The sequence below is a fragment of the Poecilia latipinna genome, unplaced genomic scaffold (assembly GCF_001443285.1).
Source record: "Poecilia latipinna isolate Pla-1442-1.1 unplaced genomic scaffold, P_latipinna-1.0 Scaffold3270, whole genome shotgun sequence".
Classification (NCBI taxonomy): Eukaryota; Metazoa; Chordata; class Actinopteri; order Cyprinodontiformes; family Poeciliidae; genus Poecilia; species Poecilia latipinna.
In genome coordinates, this window is record NW_015115886.1 from 60,900 (window position 1) to 75,584 (window position 14,685).

General features: G+C 43.4%; 1 protein-coding gene across 1 annotated transcript; it reads right to left on the minus strand.

Annotated features, from left to right (window-relative positions):
- Positions 1-1,554: 1,554 nt before the first annotated feature.
- On the minus strand, positions 1,555-13,987 carry LOC106940536 (protein tyrosine phosphatase receptor type O; the record flags this gene model as incomplete). Its single annotated transcript, XM_015023296.1, has 15 exons — positions 1,555-3,846; positions 4,226-4,336; positions 4,430-4,565; positions 4,730-4,884; positions 4,962-5,084; positions 5,331-5,465; positions 6,646-6,722; positions 6,829-6,919; positions 7,036-7,117; positions 8,067-8,102; positions 9,878-9,961; positions 10,829-10,897; positions 11,856-11,976; positions 12,926-13,064; positions 13,840-13,987. Coding segments are annotated over 14 exons (1,501 nt in total), but the record flags the coding sequence as incomplete, so codon positions are not given.
- Positions 13,988-14,685: the final 698 nt, after the last annotated feature.

Below are 14,685 nucleotides of genomic sequence, written 5' to 3' on the forward strand. Positions count from 1 at the left end.
CATAGTATAGTATGATGTTGAAAATGTGCAAAAATTATTCATAGTATAGTATGATGTCGAAAATGTGCAAAAATAAGTCATGGGTTACTATGACTTCAAAAATTGCAAAATTAGTCATTTTGCAATGACTAATGACATTTCACATGTTGTCGAAAATGTGCAAAAATTAGTCATAGTATAGTATGATGTTGAAAATGTGCAAAAATTATTCATAGTATAGTATGATGTCGAAAATGTGCAAAAATAAGTCATGGGTTACTATGACTTCAAAAATTGCAAAATTAGTCATAGTATAGTATGATGTCGAAAATGTGCAAAAATGAGTCATAGTATAGTATGATGTCGAAAATGTGCAAAAATTAGTGATAGTATAGTATGATTGGATTAGAATTGGAAAATGAGTCATACTCATTTTCTAATCTTTGAAGTCATAGTAACCCATGACTTATTTTTGCACATTTTCGACATCATACTATACTATGAATAATTTTTGCACATTTTCGACATCATACTTATACTGACTTTTGCAAATTTATGAGAACATAGTATACTATGACTCATTTTCCAATTTTTGAAGTCATAGTAACCTACCTATGTGTCATTTTTGCACATTTTCGATGTCATGTAACCTATGACTAATTATTGCACATTTTAGACATCGTACTATACTATAACTCATTTTACAATTTTTGAAGTCATAGTAACCTTCAAAAAGTAACCAATTTATGTGTCATTTTTGCATATTTTCAACATCATACTATATATATAGTGAGTCATTTTGCAATTTTTGAAGTCATAGTAACCTGTCATTTTTTCACTTTTTCAATGTCATAGTAACCTGACTAACTTTTGCACATTTTCGACATCATACTATATAGTATGACTCATTTTGCAATTTTTGAAGTCATAGTAACCTTTGTTTAATTTTTGCACATTTTCTACTTCACATCATGACTCATTTTTGCACATTTTCAAGATCATACTACAGTATGACTCATTTTCCAATTTTTGATGTCATAGTAACCTATGTGTCATTTTACCACATTTTCGATGACATACAATACTATGACATCGAAAATGGGGTATGGAATAAACAATTTGCTAAAATGAAGCATATGATGTAAAAAATTATCTAAAATTAAACATAGTATACTATGATAAAGAATGAGGTAAATAGTATACATCGATGTCAAACATGAGGTAAAATGACAGCATACTGTGATGTCAAAAAACAGGTGAAATAGGATATAGAAAATGAAGTAAAATAGTTTACTATGACGTCAAAGTTCAGGTACAATGGCACATACTATATACTATTATGTCTAAAATGAGGTAAAATAGGACAGTATAGTATGAGCATAAAAACACTGCAGTATGTTTTTGGGGTCTCTAGAATGTGAAGACTTATTTATTAACTATCGGATTAAGTCTTTCAATTTCTCACATTTGAGAATGATTGCTTCATTCTGCACAGCCTTCCTTTGTTCCAGCTTCAGAAACTAAATTATGAAACAGCAGAACTTTTTCTCAGGATTGATAAAAATGAGACAACACTGATATCTGCAACATTTTAATTGAACACACATTAAAATTCTGTGACAGTTTCAAGTCAAACTGTAAGTGACACAATGCACAGGAAAAATGGCACCAACGACATACAAGTTTGGACTGGACACACTAAGCAAGAGAAAGAACCGTGAAATGTTCAGAGTTCCCACAGTCCTCTGAGAGTGAAGATTTACATTTACAACCTTAGAAAAAAAGCCTAAAGCAACAGTTTCACAAGAAGTTCTGAGCAATAACGAGCAGTTAATCAGCAGTTTTATGTACAGTTCATCTGATATCTAACAGTGAAATGGAGCCATAAGCAGACTGAGGCGACTGAGGAACCACAAGGCCACAACACCAAGCTGCTCAACAGAAACTGTGCTTTTCTTTACTCCCACATTCACTAAAATCTGTGTACAAAAACACACGGTGTCCTCAAAATGCTCCACTCTCTGTTTTATTCCTGCTCCACATGTAATAAAGTTCAGTCTGAACTTGTAACCAAACAGCTGTCAAAATCTAAATACAAACACAAAGCTGACATTACAGCATCAATACTGGTGCATTATAAATATGTGGAACTCCAGCAAGTTATCAGCATGAAAATATAAAAATGAAAAACTCTTGATTCTTTAAATGAAACATTTTCATTAATAATGGGATACAGTTCTATTTTTACCAAGATCGATTTTTTAATAAAATCAGAAAAATGAAAAATGTTACTTTTGATAAAACAGATTTTGTCAGTATAGTTTCACCAGAAGTAAAAGATTTTAAAATAAGGCCATGAAAACCAAAACTCTTAGTTTCTGAAGCTGAAAACTGCAATGATGAGAGAAGCTGAGCTTTTATTTTGACGACACCGTGCACTTCCTGAATGCAGAGTAATAGTTTGGGTTCGGCGAGCTCGCCTCTGTTCAGGAGACATTCTCTTAAGTCATGGAGCGGAGATCCAGAGTGATTCCAACCTTGAAGTCATAAAATTAGAACAAAGATGAAAAACCAAAACTTGATATGGAAAAAACAGCAGACACTTCACAGAACGGCCACTGGGGGGCGCCACACATTCCTGAATTTTACTCACCAGGTCTTTATAACAACTCCAAAAATAATTTAGTTTTTCTATATTCAGAGTTTAAAAATATGTTTCTCCAGTATGTTCTGTGAATTAAAATAAACAGATATTTGATCATTCCAGATTTACAGATATAATGAGTAACATTTACTGCCACCTAGTGTTAAAGACGAGAACAGCATGATTAGCTTTGATCCCAGAGACGTTTTCATCAAACTGACTGGTTTCATCTTCATCGCCTTAAGCTTCCTGGTTTAAGGCGGTGAAGATGTTTTGGTCTTTTCTTCTTGTTAAACATTTTGACTTTAAACTTGAATTTTAGATTTAGAGAAAACAAACATCTGGGATTATTTAATCCAGACGCACCAATGATGAGCTACTAAGTGTTAAATGGATTTTTGGAGCATTGAGTTTAATCCCTTAATCTGCCTGAAGCTGACTGGATTTATTCTGGCGGATCGTTTCTGTCCAGGGGAGCTGCAGGGTCAAAGGTCAGACGGAAAGAAGGAGGAGGTTCAGCCAGCAGCTGATTTCCGGCTGCGGTTCTGATCAGATGTTTGAGCCTTTGTCTCCAAACCAGATCTGCTGCCTGGAAATTCCCAGAATTCCCTCTTCCTGAAGCCCATGTGCTCCGGTTCTGATGAAGCATCGCTGCCGGTGCTGAAGCTCTTCTTCAGTTTGAAGCAAAGCGATGGAAACGCAGCCATCGCTCCACAGGTTCGTTCTTCCCTTCGCCTCAGTGCAAAGTTAAACTGCGGCATTCCCAGTCCTCCCAGCCTTAAACAACCTGGCCGTTCTATTCCTGTGTTTGGGGGTTCTGCAGCTCTGGGATCAGTTCTAATGGCAGTGTCCAATCAGTGTCCTGCTAACCGCCAGCGCCGACTGAAGCAGAAACTAAATGTGACAAAGCAAAGGAAGTCGGTGCGCAGGCTTCCAGCAAATCCTGAGATAAAAAAAAAAACGACATCAAATGGAAAACTGCTGACTCAGACCAACAGAGGTCAGAGGTCCTGCATCATGGTGGGTCACTGGAAACAGCATGAATGGTTCTGGTTCTGGTCAGTCAGTGAAAGATCCTTAAGGCAGAACTCCATCAAACGATGGGACACCGAGTCAAAGAAAAGCCGGGGTCAGAGGTCACTCTGTCATGTTGGTTCTGATGATGAAGTGGGTCATCTTCTACAGAGAATGGATGCCTGAAGCGCCGCCATCGCTGTTGCCGCCTGCAAGACAACGAGCAGTGCAGAGGAGAACCTGGTCAGCACACCGGATGCCAACTGGTGCATCCAGTTAGCATGATGCTAACCTCAGGATGGATCTGCTGGGAACGCTCAGGATCCGACATTCAGCTGGAAAAATCCAGAATTCAACCAACTGGTCGATATCCAAACTACACGTCTAAAGAAAACAGCAACCAACCAACCAATCATTTTACCAATTATTCAATCAACTAACCTGAATAACCAGCTAAATGATAAACTTCCTGTCAGGACGGACCAAGAACCAGCTGCAGGAAGTGGTTCTGAGCCCAGTTCTGATTGTACCCGGTTCTAAATCAGCTGGTACCGGTACCAGCCGAAGGTTCCCTGGACTTGGACTCACATCTCATTATGTCTTGCTGGAGTTCTCGTAGATGACATCAGATGTGATGGACTGCTGCTTCTTCTTCTGCCACATCAGGAGGACGCACTGATGGATGAAGACGTACTGCTCCTGCACACACACACACACACACACACACGGTCTGTATTGTGGCAGAGGGTGTGTGTGTGTGTGTTGGGTGCTGAAGCCCGGACTCGTCCTGACCTCGGTCTGGACCATGGACAGCCGGTGGGACCTCATGTCCGACACCATACCCAGGATGTCCACGAACTCGTGTTCCCGGATGTGCTGCATCAGGCGGTCCAGGGCCATGAAGGTCCCGGTTCTGCCCACGCCGGCGCTGGAACAGAAACATCTGGGATCTAACGGGTCTCCAGCAGAACCAACGACCTCCAGCGCTAAACATTTCTTGGTTTCTAATATGCCCGGTTCTGCAAGGTCACCTGACTGATTATATGACATCAGAACCAGACCTGGACCTTCTGGAACCAGTTGGTGACCGACCTGCAGTGGACGATGATGGGGTCCTTGGTCCTGTTGGCCTGCTGCCGGACGATGTGGACGAACTGCAGGATGCTTTCGATGGCGTTGACCGTGGGAACGCCGTGATCCGGCCACGAGGTGTAGTTCAGGTGGAGGACGTCCAGGGTCTCGTCCGCCTGCAGGGGGAGGCAGAGAGTCATGGCAGTTCTGATCGGTCCTTTAAAGCCACGTCCTGCAGGAGAAGACGACTCACATATCCAAGTCGAAACTTCCTGATGATCCACTCTGGAGAGCCTTCCTCAGAAAGCATCTCCACACTGATGTCACCGTACATTACCGGCTCGTCTGTGAACGGCCAGTAGTGGTCGCACTTCACCTGGAAAAACCAAAACATCAGCTGGGAGGAGCAGGAAATGTAGATACAACTACCAGCCAGCAGGGGGCAGAATAAACACTGAGCTTCACTAAACAAGGACCAGCCAGCAGGGGGCAGACTCGAGCCTGTATTTGACTGTAGATCTAAGACATACTGGTAGGAACAGCGCCACCTAGTGACACTGTTCCTAGACCAGAAATGTTTCTAATAAATAGGACGTGAATTTGAACCGGACCGGCTGCTCACCCTGCGGCGCTCGTTGCATTGAGTCAGCATGACGATGATAGACGACTTCTGCTGCAGAACCATCTTCCAGAAATCGTTGCGCGTCTCCGGCAGTGGCCCCTGGGTGGCGATGTACTCCTTGGAATGTCGGTATCCCTGAAACAGAAACCGGATGACAGGAACTGGAACAGAATCAGGAGCACAACAGTCAGCTCAGATATTTAATGCTCAGAATGTCAGAAAAGCCAAACTGCTCTTTAGATTCAGACGGTTTCAGAACCAGGACAGTTTCTGGGACAACTGAATCAGGAGCCAATCAGGATCCAATATCAGTTTCAGATTTTTGTCATAATCAGAAACTTCAGCCGTTATTTTAAACCAGCTGAGAGATTTATTAGTTACTTCCTGTTTCTATCTGCAATACAAAACAACTTCTGCTTTTGTTTTATGACTTGGCTCCTAAACAAACATAGCACCAATAAATCTGCCTTTTTACACCTTTATGACATCAGCAGAATAAAGACTTTCTGTCTAAACAGCAAGAACAGAATTTAAACTTTCTGATGGCCTAAAAAGCCATAACTGGGCTTTATGGACCATTTCTCTGGGATTCCTGGTCCAGTCAGAACCATATGGACCCTTCAGGACTTCAGGGACCTGCTGATCCAGTGTTTCCAGAACCAGAACCAGGTGAGGCAGCATTTAGCTTCTCTGTTCCTCAGCTCTGGAACCTGAACCTCAGACAATCAGAACCTGCTGGTTCCTGTAAATCAGAACTGGACCGTTTGTTGTTTCTGGGTCGTTCTGGTACCGTCAACGCGCCACCCGTACTCCTCTCATTAATGGCTCAGTCTTATCAGTACCGTTCGCCTGGCAGGTCCAAACATCAGTTCTGGTTCTGCGGAGTTCTGGCTCAGGTTCTGGTTTCTGTCTCTACGCAGTTGATGCTGAGACATTAAACATGTTCCTGAGCTACAGAGGTTTCACTCTGAGAGACCTAACAGGAGCCTTCAGGTCATGTGATCAGGTCCTGCTAGCTGAGCAGCATGCTAGCCTGGAAGCTAAAGAGGGCGGAGCCTCCAGGCTGTCTTCTCTCTGAACTCGTCTTTTCCTTTTTCCGTTTTATTGGTTATTTTTATAAGAAGCTCTTTGAGATATTCTGAACATCAGATGAAACTTTCTCTTTCAATCTATGAACCACCAGCTCCCCCTGGTGGCCAGCTGTGGAGGTGCATTTCTCATTAAATATGAAGGTTTCTGCATTTGGGCCAAGGTGGACAGAGCCGTTGGTGTTCTGGAAGTTCTGGGAGAGGAAGCGGAGCCGGCGGATACTCACAGGGATGTAGTTGGCGTTGATGTAGTCGGCACCTTCGTCGTTGTGCATGGAGACCAGCTTGACCCGACTGAAGTCATCTGAGAGAGGAGGGTAGTTAGTCAGGAGATGAACTACAGATGCTGTCAGACTTCAGCAGAACCTGGTCTGGATCTGGAACCGGGTTCAGACCGGGTCCGGACTCACAGGGTAGGATGTTGGTGTATCGGTTCTTGGGCCTGTTGACCGGCAGGTCGGCGGCATCATGGGTCAGATCCAGGCCGACGCTCTTCAGCTCCTGGAAAACATTCAGAGCAGATTTCAGTTCTGATGGAGAACCGACCCGTTTCTAAACCCATCCAGCTCTGCAGCCCGGCGGTTCCCCCTGGAGGACAGGACGTCTCCAAGTCGTACCTCGAACTGCAGGGAGAACTTGTAGGCGGAGTCTTTGCTCATGTCCTTGAAGTAGGCCTCGAAGTCGTCCAGCTGCACCAGGCTGCAAACACAAACCAAGTCAGACGGTTCTGAGAAGTTCTGACCTCCGGTCCAAACCGCTACCTGGGAGCGCTCAGAGGAAATCAGTAATCCTAATCTAATCCTCATCCTGACGGTTCATGCTGGAGCTCAGGGTTCAGAGTCTGGCTCCACCGGGTCCAAAACCCAGAACATTCCAGCCTCCTCTTCCCAAACCAGAACCTCCCAACAGAACCATAATGACCCAAAGGTGCATCGGCTGAGTTCAGTGGTGCCGCTCAGACCGCCAAACATCAGAACGGCTGACAGCCAATGAAAACCCAGAGCAGGATCAGAACAGTCAAATGGTTCTAATCCAGAATGTTCTGTTAAGGTTCTGTTCTGACTGGGATGAAGCAGTCTGGGCTTCCAGAACCACAGCAGGAAAATGTTCTGCTCCCTCATCAGAACCAGCAGAACCGGCAGGTCCCAGAAACAGGATTTTCCTGTCTGGCTCCTGATTGGTCCGAACGTTTTCAGCTGTCCAACGGGGCACAGTTTCTGCTGAGGACACGCCCTCCTGCCTCAGAGAAGATCTAAGCCCACAGCATTATACCACCTCTACCACCAGCTGGTGAAGGACGAAGGTTCTGTTGCAGAACCGTAGGAGCGGATCGGTCCAGCTGCTGGTTCCGGATGTTCTTCTGCTCTCCAGGAGGAGGAATGTCAGACTGGATTAACTTCCTGCTTTTGTTCCCAAACTGGAGATCAACAGAACCTCTCCGACTCGACATGGCGCCGATTCTGGACCCGATCCAGATTAACGACACTTTCCTGTTTCTGAGATCAGTCTGGGATGAAGGAGTGACGGATTATCTCCCAGATTAGATGGGATGAGTGAAGGACGGATGGAGCAGCGGATGGGTGAAGGTTAAAGGTCAGGGTTAAAGGTCAGGGTGGAGCTGATGGCTGAAGCTTCAGGACTCGGTTACCTGGTTAGCTTTCGTTTCTTTAAAGCCGTTTTGCTCCTAAAAACACAAAGAGCGTGAAATCCAAACATCATCATCATCATCATCACCAACAGCAGCAGCTCAGGACCGTCTGTGCAGCAGCACCGCCCCCTGCTGGCGCTTCACAGTCACTAACTTTACTGTGGTGAATATTTTGGTTCTTCATAAAGTTTTTTCTGCTGCAGCTCAGAGGTTCATGTGGAACCAGAATTTACTGGACTTTCATCATCAGAACTTTAGAGTCCAGTGACGTGGTTCTGATCCGTTTCCATGGTTTCCTTTGAACTGTGGAAAACAGCAGCTGCACAGACGAGTCCTGTGGGTTATTGGAGGTTTAACACCGTATTTCCTCTACATAAAATATCATTTTACTATTCCCGAGGTTCTTTTTATTATAACACGATATTTTCTTCAAATAAAAATACTCAATTGCACAATTTTAATAAATTTATTGTTAAGATGCTTTTATAATTTACTAATCTTAGATTTTAGATTTTCTGCATTCTGCATTGATAATAAAATCTCAGTATAAAAAATTAAAAGTTAATTTAAAAAAATAAAAACTGAAAAATCTGATGTATTTGTGGGATAATCCCCTCTATTAGAGGAAATACGGTAGAAACACAGGCAGGAAGCCTGTGGCTGCAAGTTTCCATCTGTCTGCTTTTACATCATAAAACACTTTCATTTATACTAAAAAGTTGAATTTGGGAACAGATTTGTTTTCTTTGATTTTTACAAACAGAATTTTAAATCTATACTTTCTAGCTATATTTTAGTTCATAAAAAAAGTTTAATTATCACGGTAACAAGTCGGTGAAATGTTTCACCAGAACAAAATATGAGAAAATAATTTCTTTCTTGAAGAAACGTTTTTTTCAGCCACAGGCTTCCAGATACCTTTCAGAGAAGAAGCCAAACATGAGATCACCACCATGCAGACGGCCGAACCCGAACCCATTACCTGCCTGGCACCGGCTCCATCAGGCTGGACTTTACTCTAAGCCATTCATGCTTTTACTTTGAAATGCCTCTGGATTCGCAAGAAACCAGGATCATGCATATCTACAGAGCCTGAGCTACTGAGTGACTGACGGCATGCGGCGAAGCAGAGTCAGCATCATGCTGCGGACGTCCGCCGTGTCGGAACGATCCGCCACAGTTCAGCGCGATGCTAACACTTTCCAGAGGGAGGAATGTCGACGCTGCAGAGTCTGGTGTGTCTGAACAGCCACAAAAATATCAGGATTTACATGATATTTTCAGAAAATCATGAAATACTGAGCAAACGATCCAACAGGAACGCACTGGCTCACGTCATGAAGTCGTTTCTGCTGGTCTTAAAAAAGCCAAATGAAAGAAATAATGATAAAACTTCAGGTTATTTAAACTTTTCTCTTGAAAAATCTGTTGAAAATGGCCAAAACATCCAAATCACCAATTTATAAAGTTACAATTATATAAAAAAGTTTGTTTTTATTTGAGAAAACTGATCAGCAGAGAAAAGTAAACTCCTGCTGTTTCAATGGTTTCCATGAAGCAAAAGCAAACAGTAAAAACTTCTGGATAAATGTGTTTGAGGGCCAAGAATGCAGCCCTGATGAACACCATGGAGTTCATTTCCTCCGTTCACAGAGGACAACCCAGTTCCTGGTTCAGAGCTCTGAGGGACTCCAAGAGACTGTGGAAGAATTAACACACACCAGGCTGATCTGAGCGTCTCTGAGTTCAAACTGTGAGCGATGGACTGTGGCGGGTGAACATGCCCCAAAGTGCAGCAGGCGCTTACTTACCACGGATTAATATAAAAAGCCAAAAGATAGTCAGTCCAAAGGCAGGATGGCAGGAGGGTAAGAAAGGCAAAGAGGCTTCTTCGCCTGAAGGTTCAAATAAACAGACACAAAAAGAGAAAATAAAGAGAACAGACACCAGAGGGCGACAGGGAGGACAAAACATGGAGCTACATTAGTAAAGAGGCTTCAATTAGTGCAGAGTTAAAGCATTGCTGCCTCACTGAACAGCCATGACATCACCGCTGAGCTCAGCAACGAGGGGGGGAGGGGCGTCATAAAGCAGCAGAGGCAGACTGGGAGTGAAACCGTCAACCAGAACCAGAAAACCCGAATCAGCATTACTGTGGAATAGTTCAAGTAAATGTTGGTTGGCTCTCTGGAACAGATCCAATGGGACCCATCCAGTCCTTGGCTGGTTCTGACTGAAATCACCTTCGTCCTCCTCTTCCTCACAGAAACACAGCTGCCCTTCACAATAAGAGCACGACACGCTGATGAAATGTTTAGTGATGGTGTTCTGCCTTCACTGACTGCCTTTCAGCTCTTATATTAACCATCAGAACCAGAACCAGAACCTTCAGCCACAGCACCGACTCAGAGGCTTTTATTTTGAAAAGATAACTAATGGACTGCTCTCATTTCTGTTTTTAGGTATTTGAAAGAACAACTGGCTCTTAAAGCTGCAGATTAGACCCGAGCCTTCATCTTCAACAAACAGCATCTATCATCATCATCATTATCGTCGCCTTCGTCGTCTTAAAGGGCTACACACAACATTAAAGCTGCAGGTGCAAGTTCACATCCTAATCTGCCTCATCAATCTGTCCCTCCACTGGGCTGCTTCCTGTTGGGTGTGTGCAGCTGTGAAATGAGGAAGTGATGCTGCGGCGGCCCGTCGCCAACGGCAACCCAACCGCCTGCAGCAGCAGCAGAAGAAGAAGAGAAGCGTACCAGTTGTAGGGAAGCTTCCCGTCTCGCTCAAACGAGGCGAAGTTAACGAAGGTCTCGGCGCTGCAGTTCCTGCAACACGAAGCGACGGGATCAGACAGGAAGTCACGGAAAAACAGGAAGTCAGCAGGAAGTGAAGAATAACGGAAAATCAGCTTCTATGTGCTCAATTCAAACCACGTTACGCAACACAATTATTTTCACTTCATTTTATTTTTTCACTAAATAAGGAAGTTAAAAAATGACATGAAACAAAAGACAAAAAAATAAAAACCCAGAGCGACCAAAACAGAAACTAAAATAAAATATAAAACACCAAAAATAAAACTATAAATACAGAAACAAAATCTTTACTAACCCAAAGAGACTTAAATCTACACCCAAGTAAAAAAAAGTAGAAATAAAGAAAAATCACAACAAAACAAATGATAGCAAAATCCTACAGAAATTAAAAGTATTTAATTAAGTCATCCCGGTTTTTTATTTAATTTAATTTAATTTATTAATAATCAGGACTAAAAACTTCCAGTGGCTTCTAATAAAATGCAGAATTGGCCACAAACATTTAATAAAGTTGGAAAAATAAAGCAGAAATGAGCCAAATTCACACAAGAACAAATCTAGAAAAAGATGAAAACGTTCAGTTATGCTTTGCTGTTTATGTTTTCAATCTGACAAACCTGGAAAAGGTTTTGGTTTTAAATCTACAATCATTTCTGCTTTATACAGAAATTCAACAGCTTAATTAAAATATTGCGTTAATAGTTGATTTAGTAGACAAAAATAAAAGTTTTTGTTGTAATTATTAAAAGGGAAAATTCTAGCAGAAGCTCCCTTCCAGTTTAGACACCAGATGGACATCAGATTATTATTATTATTATTTTTATAATTATTATTGTCATTCTGTTGATGTTGTTGGTATTTTAATAAATCCTGTTTTCTGAACATTTCAACATTTAGGATTAGGGTTCTCAGGATGAACAGGTCTGCCTCCTGTTGCCATGGTGACGGCGCTGATGCGGAGACTCACCTGGTCATCTCCAAGTGTTTCTTGCGGAGGACGAGCAGGAAGAGGACGAGAAGGCTGATGAGCAGGAGGCTCAGCACGGCCAGCGCCGAGATGGCCGCCATGCTCGGGTTCATCTCTTTGGCTGCAGACGCGCGCGCACACACACACACACACACACACACACACACACACACACACACACACACACAGTTACATTATCAGAAGACGGAGCCTACACTGCTCTTCCTATTCAACACCTTCACGATAAAAGCCTCCTGCTGGCTTTAATGAGGCGAATTTAAACAAATGCAGGAATAATTCTCAGTGAGATCATCAGGCCCATGAATCACACAGGAAGTCCAGCAGGAAGTGGATTTAATGTCAGGGAAGACATGGTCATCAGTTATTTAAATTCTAGTTCCGCAAACTGAAGATGACAGGAAGTCTTTATTTATAACTTCCTGTTTGAATCTAATTCCCTTAAAGATATTTCAGTTTAGAAGTGTTGGTTAATCTGCAGCAGGTCGATGAAACTCATCTCAACATGATCAGGAAAAAAAAACTAAAATCGACTTGAATTCATTTAATTAAAATAGAAGTTGGTCTTAAAAATGTTTACCATTTTCTGGTGGCAGCACCGTTTCATCTCTTGTAGTTTATTTTTCTAGCAGGATTTTTGTTTAAGGCAAATGCATACATCTCAAGGCGGATGATGCTAATGCTAACTAGCTGCTAATATACTCTAGCTAGCTTGTTTTTTAGGGTAAAAGTACATTTATCATCAGTTGCTGGGCGATGTTTGTCTTACGAAGTCAACCTGCATTCACTGTGTGGAGCGAAGCTCAGCAACTTTACTCTATTAAACATGTTTTAATAATGCAGGTCTTAAATCTCATTCGTTTTGGTCTTAAAAAGCCTTAAGTTTGAGTTGGTGAAACCTGCAGGAGCCAGAACCTCTGAGACCAGAACCGCTTCAGTGAGACTGCATTCAGAGGAAAGCAGAATAAAAAGCCTGCCACACCTTTCAGATTTTTACACTACTTGTGTTGATCTGGTTAAAACATGTTTAAGGTCTCCACAGTGCCCCCAACCTGCAGTGGTGACGGTGATGCGGGCCGGCCGGCTGGCTGAGCTGTAGCTGAAGCTCGTCACGCTGCAGTTGTAGCTGGACGACGGAACCAGACCCGAAACGGTCAGAACCTGAGCGGTGGAGGTGATGGGCTCTCCGGCCTGCAGGGGGAGCCACACGTCAGAACAGAACCACAACCCATTGGTCTGAGCATGCTCAGTGTGAGCCTTCTGACTGAACTTGGGCAAATGGTTCTGATCCAGAGAGCCTGACAGGTCAGAACCAGAACCACAGAGATCCTCCTGACAACTGATCCAGGTTCTGCTCATATCCATCCAGTTCACCAGGAAGTTCTGGAGAACCTTCAGCTTCTGGACCAGAATCGGGTCAGGCAGCAGAACCAGGACAGGCAGTTGCACTGTGGTCCATCATCTGGTTCCAGAACACATCAAAAACTCTTGGAGGGAATTTCAGAACCAGAACCAGGGCCTGAGGATTACTGTGGTCCAGATTATTATTCTGGACCAGATGGGCCGAGGTCAAACGGTTCCGGATCAGATGAGCATCAGAACTTTTCAGTAAATTCTGATGGAAACAAGAATAACTAAAAATCCAGTTTTTAGTCAGATTTATTTAAAACAGTAAATAAATCTGACAGAATACATTCAGTTAAAAAATTTTAACCATAAAAAAGAAGAAAACTAAAAAAAAATTACATGTGCTAGAAATTGGTTCGGATCAGAACTAGATTTGTGGTTCTGTGGGGAAACTTGATGATAAATAAAGAAAATCAGAAAAAACAAAAAAATATTGACGATAAAATCTCTTCCCCATTTTAACACTCAGCTTCTCTTTCTGCTGGTTCTGGCTCTGGGTCCGCTCGGCAGCAGAAGCCCTCCCACTCCTGAACCCAGATCCAGTGTGAGGCGGGCTTACCTTCAGCTCCTTGCTGGCCCAGTTGGGTCGGCACAGAACCTGGTAGTAGTCCACCACGCCGTCCTCGCTCCACAGCAGCGTGATGGACGAGTGCGTAGCGTTGACGGCGAGCAACAGGCGGGGAGGGGCCGGTTCTGCGGGACAAAAACTCCATCAGCTGGGCTGAACCGGGCTGAACCGGACCGCCGCCACTTCCTCTGAGCGGCCCCACTTAAAGATGCCAGAAGAGGAAGTGGACCCGGCCAGTTTCTGTTTCACTTTCACAGACAAGTCCGAATGCGCAGCGCTGGACGGGCAGAACCCAGCAGAACCTCTGAGCTAAAAAACTGAAACTAAAACATTTCATCCTGAGCCTGAGCCAGAGATGACCTACTTCCCGTTTGGTTATTGGAGGGGAGCAGCAGAACCAGAACCACTTCCTGGACCTGCAGAACCCATCTGGATGGACGAAGCCACGCCCACAACCTCTACCTGCAGCTGTCACACATGGCGGTGGCAGCACCATGCTGTGGGCTGAAATGTGAAGCAGCACCAACAACTGGAAGGAGACATTTGGGCTCTTCAGCCAATCACAATGGGTGTGGTCCAGATCCTGCTCACTGATTGGTTGAGGCAGTTTATGTATAATTCTGACCCTCCATGTATCAGAGGAAATCCTGAATAAAGATATGAATGAATGACAGGTGGGAGTCGCCATCTGTAGGTCCACTGCTGCTTGTTTTGAGCAGGTCATGGAGTTCTCTGGCGCCCCTAGTGGCAGAAAGGAGAACTACAACAACAAACCTGCCTCAGATCAAAGGTTCACATTTATTCCTGATTTCATGTTTTTAACATTTCTTCAGAAAA